The sequence below is a fragment of the Sander vitreus genome, chromosome 6 (genome assembly GCF_031162955.1).
Source record: "Sander vitreus isolate 19-12246 chromosome 6, sanVit1, whole genome shotgun sequence".
Lineage (NCBI taxonomy): Eukaryota > Metazoa > Chordata > Actinopteri > Perciformes > Percidae > Sander > Sander vitreus.
The window spans coordinates 33,791,430-33,799,262 of NC_135860.1; the positions used below are offsets into that span (position 1 = coordinate 33,791,430).

A 7,833-nucleotide genomic window follows, 5' to 3' on the forward strand; every position below is an offset into this window, starting at 1 on the left:
CAGGGAAACTGAAGCAAAACGGTGCACACCATTTTGAGATTGAACATGTCCCAGGCCTTTTTTTATTTCTGTTATCTAGTAATTTTATTTTTTGTTATATGAAATAGAAAATGTAAATCAAAGCATATTTTAATTTTCTCCGGAAAAAATGCCTTGTATTTCAATTTCAAATTTTGTATTTTAAATCGAAAATCAAACAATCACTCGTTTTTTGTTTTTTAATACCCATTTATGAAAAGAAAATCGAATGACCAAAACACATTGACCTTTTAAATATCTCTCATTCCCTTTTGACCATGAAAAGGAAAAAACGCTTTGTATTTCAATTTAAAATTGTGTATTTTAAAAAGAAAATCAAACAACCACTCGTTTTGTTTTTTAATACCCGTTTACGACAGGAAATGACATCGGATGATGCAAAAGCTACACTGACCGGGTCAAGGTTCGAAGGTCGTTAGTGGCACAAGTTGACTTTACGCTAGGTAGCCTGGGAAATGAATTTCTTGTAGGTCTTTGATGCGAGTCGGACCAATGCGAACTACATTTCCCGTGGCTTTCTGCGCGGTTGGGGTTACGTATGCTGGTCTCTTCACGCAGTCTATGATGCGGCAGCGATAAATGTGGTCATTGAACGACAGTAGCCCAGGCACATTTGCATGGCCCTCAGGATTAAGCGGTAACGTTACGGTTTTGTCTCTTCCTTAACACTTCAAGTGTAGTCTGCTTTATATCCTCTGCTTTAGTATGTTGTACTTACATAGTGACAACTTATTTTCTTGCTTGTGTGGGTTAGCAGTGCAGCTGGCTAACTAGCTAACGTCAGGCGTCAGAAGCCAAAGTTGGCAGCAGTGTAAAGTCTGGCCTTAACAAGTCCGCCTGCCAGTCAGTGTCTAAAGCAGAATCACTGTCTGCTTTAACAAGATAAATGCTTCTTTACTTCGCCTCCCACTGGGCAGTGTCCCTAACAACCTAATGAATTAAAAGCTGCCTCCTCGTCGTCCTCCAGACAAAACTGGCCAATGTCATCTAGCGTTAACGTTAGCCTAAAATAGATTCCTGTGTAAAGCTAACATGATTTTAGTTGAATACTTCCGTCGGAACTTCTAAAATAAGCCAGGCCAAATACGCCCTCACTACGTACCGGTAGTAATAGTTAGTACTTTTATTGTGAAGATAAATGTAACGACTTCCTGTGTTATTGTGGGGATTTCGCCCACCACTTGCAGTGGTTTGGCTAACGTTAGCTGCTAGTAGTTTTACCAGAAGTTTTCTACCGTAACAATAAACCTTGCCCTGTTGTTTACGAACAGTTAGCGCAAAGTTTTGGAGACGAACATACTTGAACTTTTTGCATGAAACTCACCCACTTGTTTTTCTCCAGGTGCTGCTTGCATTAATGGTTGTGCAATCATAACACAAGGTATGTTCAGGACCTTCAATCTGTCTTATAACCTGTATAATCAGTAGCTAAATGCAAAGGAGTTAATGCAGGAAGGAATGTAGTTCATTGTTGGTTTGCTCAGGGAAAGTCCCCATCCACTCAAATGTGTTTTTCTTATGTCTGTCTTCTAAAATGTCTGACCTTGACTACATTCATTTGTATATGTGCATAGTTTGTCACAAGAGTTGTTTTCACATTCCTCTACTGAAGGGTTTAAGGTTTTTACCCTCAAAGTTTTTTCTGTTCTGATGTTTACCTTTACTGTACGGGACTGTTACTCTGTTACACCAGAGTTGATGCGTATTTAAGATAGCAATCCTAAATAAAAATTGCCTGTGGAGCTTTATGAGCGGGCTGTCCGGGCTGCGTGAGATGGCTGTCCACCCGCAGGGCTGCGTGAGGCTCATACTAGGGTCCTCAACTAACTCCAGTAATTTGATTACTAAAAATCATAGATGTAAATTCTTTGCATCAAAGCTTTGTTCAATCCAATACATTTATTTCGACAGCACATTTCAGCAACAAGGCAATTCAAAACACTTTAATAAAACATTAGAGAGCAGTTAAAAAGAGAGAGAAAATAGAATAAGATACAAATAAAAGTTACAGTGCAGTGTAATAAATGTAATAATTATTTGTTTGAAGGGACGGGTCTTTATTATTATTTTTTAAAACCGGAATAATGAGAAAGTACTGCAAAAAGGTACCGTTTGGTACCAGGAACCGATTTCTTTTATTTTTTTTTTTTTAATCAGTACCAGAAAAAAATTGAAGGGTACCCAACTCTAGCGTACAGCAGTTTTTTTGTCTTGATTGTAAAATGTATTAACTGTACATGTCAGGATTAGCAAACATAATTGTTATCTAAATAAAACTGCCAGATAAAATATCAGGCCAAACTACAAGGTGGAGAAGAAAGGACCCCTGTGCACTTGTTTTGTGTATGTGCCTTACTTTAGGCCACATGGTTACTGCCTAGATTTGAAGTTTATACTGTGTTTTTTTTGTGTGTCATTCCACAGTCTGTGGTTAAACGTCACAGCAGCACAAAGGAGGTGTGGAGGAGTAGAGGCTGATAATGCAGCGCTTCCTAACTCATGGCGCACGGCTTATGGCAGCTGCACGCCCGTTATTGGTGGGTGTCACAATCCCTGAACCACCAGTAGCATTTTGTTGCTGTGTCCTCCACCTGTCACTACCACCATCGACAGGCCGACGCTGGCTGTCAACCTCAGCCTCAAGCAAGGCAGCACATCAACCAAAACACCAGCCCCCACAGGAGGAACCACAGTCAAGCTCAAAATCTCAAGCACAGGAGATCCAGAACGGGGAAGCTGGGCCTGATGCTGTCGAGGTGGATCCCCTGCAGGACAAGTCCACCGGTCTGGTCCAGAGGTTTAAGAGGACCTTCAAACAGTATGGGAAGGTGATGATCCCTGTACATCTCATGACGTCCTCAGTCTGGTTTGGAACCTTCTATTACGCTGCTATGAAGTGAGTCCTGTTGTGTTCTGAGTGTATGGCTTTTCATTATAGAACAGATTGACATTTATTCCTAAATAGGGCTAAGTGCTATGGACGGAGTGGGCTATATGTTCAGTTGTAAGTCAAAGCCACATGTGAGATGTCACAAGAGAGAGAAACTTTCTTGATCATGAAGCCAAATGTGCAATTCTCTGGTTTATTAGTGAATGTATAAACTACACTGCAGACTAGATTCTCTACTCACAAAGTAGCATGCATTTTTATGGACTATATTAATCTGGTCATATGTCACCTTTCTCGCCCGCGTCCAGGCGCTGTCTCAGCGGCTCTTATTCATAGAACTAGAGTTGAAGTTACATCCAGTAACTACTGTTCTTCAGTCTTTTTCGCCGTAGAGGCCTCCACAAAAGAACGTTACTAGTGAAAATATTGGTACAATGACAGTTTTCCTCCTACTTAACAAAATATACAGCTGTGCAAATAACAATTAAAAATGTAGGTAAATGTCAGCAGTGGGGACCAGCACTGTTTCTCTCCATGTTGCAGGAGAGCTTGTGGGTGAGAAGAGATACAAACGCAGGCACGGCTTTATGGAAGAAATGGTTATGTAACGCAACATCAAATTATATCAATATAAACGGTATTGTCCCATCTCAGTGACCAACTGTATTTAATCTGATGTACATCTTAACTCTGGTATACTAACTGCCACCAATAATTAAATAATTTCTTTATCCTAAAAGTTGGCAAATCATGTTTTAAAATGTTATGATGATGCAACACAGTTTGTGGCAACTAATTACAATTGTTCAAATTAAAACCCTCTGTTTTCCTCCCCACAGAGGTGTGAATGTAGTGCCCTTCCTGGAGATGATTGGTCTACCTGAGTCACTAGTTGGTCTTTTGAGAGACTCTTCAAGTGGTTACGCTCTGACTGCGTATGCCATGTACAAGGTAATTTACTCAAGGATGCTCTGGGTTTTTATTGGAGTGAACATTAGCTTAAGTGCCACCAACCCAGACGGTGAAATAAGACAACCCACTAAGTTCTTTTGTAGGCTGCCTAGATTAGAAAACATGGGATTCAACAAGCTATTTAGATTTGGCTCCCCTTCCTATGTCACATGCAGGCTCATTAGAATATACCGCACTATCCGAATATCTCCACCCATGGCTTCAGAACTACCTTTTGTAGAGGTGTGCCATATTTTTTTTTTTTTTTTTTTGGGAGGGCAGCTTTAAGCTGTAGTAGGCAGTTGTTAAAAAATGCTGGAATTTGAAGTAGAGTGGGACCATTTTCAACAGCTCCCCCTCCCCCCTCTCTGTCCAGACCCTCCCACGGGCATATTCTGCGCAAGGCTAAAGGCTAACCCCAGTAGACCAGCTCTCACGACTGTTATCGCAGTAAATTTCAGCTCCCTAAAAAATAAACTGGACTACATTTTTACACAATTTTGTTCCTCTATGTACTGTGTATATATGGATGGCAATAAAGTGTCTCTTATCTAATGGTTTGACCTTGAATTAGCAGCAGCCCTAAGCCTTTGGCCTTGGTTAGCAGAACATTTACCGAGGGGATGTGCATTTGCAGAACAGCTCTCTATCTCTAAAATAACCTGGGATTAGCAGAAGTCTTCGGTCAGGGGCTAGATTTTGTAAAGTCTGAACATGGAGCCAAGAGGAGGTGCAGAAGTCTAGTTTTCCCTCAGACCACTTGAATTACATTATGCTGAAAAATTATTATGGAATTTTTGCCCAACAGCGCTAAAAACTATCTGCGTATCACAGCTTAAAAAGGGCATGCGCTAAAACTGAGTTTCAGATAGAGGGTGAACCTGACAATGAGCAAATATCTCCCTAAAATGTTTTTACTTAGCACTTTTTTTTTATTAACACTTACTTGTGTTATTAAAACATTCACACTTTCACAACATTTCCTGACCTCTTACCCAATTTAGATAAGCATGTCTCATTTCCTTAGGGCCCATTCAGACCAAAAAAGTAATCTGGCGGCGGTGGGAGTTTAACTAAGACGGCCCATTTGTGTGACGTCATGTTGTGTTCTTATACCCACCGATGTAGCACAAGTAGACTTTATATTTCACAGTTACTGTTATCCGTCTGATCGTTTATAGATATTGACATTTCTGACCGCACTTGAAGACAGCTTCAGGAGAAAGAGAAGAGCGAGACAGATCGACTGTGCTTTGTAGTTTGGCAAACCTTCAGCTGTTTCACGAACTCCTGGCTGTTTAGTGCTCGTGTTTTTTAAGATTCTTGTGACAGTAATCTTTCCCATTTACTGTATGGGATTCTCACACCACCTCAAAAATAGGGTTGGAAATATTTAAATTTGTTTCTGATACCGGTATCTTAAATTTGGTTCCGGTACCCGCTTCCCTCTGTAATAACAAAAATTAATTTCAATTGTAAAAATAATTCCAAACTATTATCCTACTTACTTAGAACATTTGTGTTATATTTAGAACATTTTACACACCACACAAAATACATCTCCCCGTCCCTACAACCTATTAAATCAAATAATTATTAATTTCTTGCACTGTAATTTGTATTTGTATCTCATTCTATTTTAGCCTGTTTTAATTTTCTATCTTTTATTTGCTCTTTAATGTTTTATGTAAAGCACTTTGAATCGCCTTGTTGCTGAAGTTCTATAGAAATAAAGTTGCCTTGCCTTACAACCTCAGCCTGTCAGTCTGTCACCAGGGCTTAGAGAACAATGCTGTGCATATAATCTTCAGAGGAAGCGTTAACTGCACCGTGACCGCTTTCGGCTCGCCCTTGTATTATATTGCAGCAAATGCTGTCTGCGTGGAGTTTTGAAAACTGTAACCACACAACCGCTAAAACCGGCATTGCCGTGACTCACTGTGACTTAAACTGCCAAGGCAACATCATTTTGCTATGTCCGCACCTCTGCGTGTGGCGAAGCTCGCTCTGTCAACATGCAGAGAGGACAGGGAACCTTAAGCTTATGCGCTCTCAGGTACCGAAAATTAGCACGTTTTGATTTAAGTAAATCGCCAATCGGTAGTACATATGTAATTCTTCTTATCGCCGGTTACATGATTGGCCACTGCAGCGTGGCGTGGGGTTGCGTTTCTCCCAAAGTGAAGTCAGTATTAGACTTTTCGCCGCAGGCCACTACATTTTTTTTTTTTTTTCTTCGCCCCCATTCGGCAAACCCTACTGAAGCTCTACCTCCAATCAAAATGAATGGAAAGACCGGCAACATCTGGCGGCCAACGCAGGCTGTGTGAATGCAGACTTAGTCAGTGTGCGTATAAAAGGCAGATGCAGTATAACCAACAAGTGATTTATGAGTGATGGATTCCTGCATTTTGCTCTGCTGACCAGCTAGTGTGTTTTTCATTATTTCCCTACAGATTGCAACCCCTGCAAGATATACGGCAACTCTGGGCGGCACATCACTGTCTGTTCAGTATCTCCGCAAGCACGGCTACTTATCAACACCACCACCGGTTAAAGAATACATCCAGGACAAAATGGAGGAGACAAAGGAGAAACTGACAGAAAAGATGGAGGAGACAAAGGAGAGATTTTCAGAGAAAATGGAGGAAACAAAAGAACGTTTCTCTGAGAAAATGGAAGAGACTAAGGACAAGTTTTCTGAAAAACTGCAGGAAACCAAAGATAGAGTTTCAGAGGGAAAAGCGTTTTTTAGAAAGAAAAGTGATTAGGGAAAACTGTTTACAGATGACGCCTCTGAATAAATGATCCTATTTTGATCCAAACAAATAATCAGTAAGCCTTGGGGAAATAACAGACTGCACTTGTGAGACTGCGTAAAGACGAGAGAGTTTGTACTATCCATGTCCTAAAGTTTCACCTCACACATCTCAGTTATCAGTTGTCTATTTGTGTCAAATTTTGTCCTTGTCCAAACTCTGCCACGATGCACTGTAAATGTAGACCAGTGGTTCCCAACCTTTTTGGTCTGAGGTACCCCTGGTACCCCTACAGCCCTGTTGGAGGGCTGTGTAATTTTATCCTACAAGTAAACTGTAAAAAATATTAAGGTTGGTTTGGTCAGCATTCATACTACTAATAGCCTACTAAGCTACTACTTTTACTACTACTTTAGTTAGCTGAAAGTAATACATTAGTATTACTTTCAGCTAACTATTTTAATCTATTCTCCATTAATTTTAGCTACCTGTTCAAACTTCTCTGCCAGCTTGCTAAGAAGTTTTCACACTTACATAATTGCAAGACAGTGTTCAGGTGTTAACTTAATGCTAATATGTTGATGTTTTCTTTGAATCAAATCATTATTTCAAATTAGTTGAGCTACTCTCCAATCTTTCCATGTACCTCCTGCAGAAGTACACCTGGTTGGGAATCATGCAGCTTAGCAGGATCCTGGTAATACTTAATTGTTATCTCCGACTGGATTTCCACAGCCTCAAGTGATCTTTGAGAAGCTGTGTTCTTATTTCTCTTTACATAAATATATGAGGGGGAAAAAGAGGTCTGGGCTACAAAGGGTTAAAAAAAAAAAAATGTCAGTGTAAAAACAGAATGTACATATATAAATTAAAACTTGACGCTCGTGGGATCCTGTGTGTACTAGTCCATCAAAGCCTTTCTGGAAGTCTGGGTATCACCTTGTGTTTTCTTTTCTAAAGTAATGCAAAAGAGAGTTTTTCGTTCTTCATTTTTATCCTATAGCTCAAGCTAATAATACATTATGTATTGACGGAAAGTTGTGCATCAACACGTGTAAACATGCAGTGGGAACAGCAACAGTAGATACAAATGTCTTGGGTACTTCTGTACTAAATACACAAATGTACTTCAGTAATTCAAATGGATGTCTGGTTAAAATCACAACTGAATAAAGTGAAATGAGAATCAAAGTT

The 7,833-nt window shown here is 40.0% G+C and overlaps 1 protein-coding gene across 1 annotated transcript; it reads left to right on the forward strand.

Annotated features, from left to right (window-relative positions):
- The first annotated feature begins 568 nt into the window (after nt 1–568).
- Nucleotides 569–7,620, forward strand: fam210ab (family with sequence similarity 210 member Ab). The gene is made up of 5 exons (XM_078253819.1): nt 569–676; nt 1,382–1,420; nt 2,464–2,935; nt 3,769–3,880; nt 6,337–7,620. The coding sequence occupies exons 3-5, from the start codon at nt 2,520–2,522 to the stop codon at nt 6,649–6,651; spliced, it is 843 nt and encodes a 280-aa protein (XP_078109945.1). The 5' UTR covers nt 569–676; nt 1,382–1,420; nt 2,464–2,519; the 3' UTR covers nt 6,652–7,620.
- Nucleotides 7,621–7,833: the final 213 nt, after the last annotated feature.

Excerpts from the sequence above, each read along its gene's own strand:
- fam210ab (XM_078253819.1), top strand. The coding sequence starts at position 2,520 with ATGCAGCGCTTCCTAACTCATGGCGCACGGCTTATGGCAGCTGCACGC. Across the intron at positions 2,936-3,768 it reads TTCTATTACGCTGCTATGAA|AGGTGTGAATGTAGTGCCCT; the intron begins GTGAGTCCTGTT and ends TCCTCCCCACAG. Across the intron at positions 3,881-6,336 it reads CTGCGTATGCCATGTACAAG|ATTGCAACCCCTGCAAGATA; the intron begins GTAATTTACTCA and ends ATTTCCCTACAG.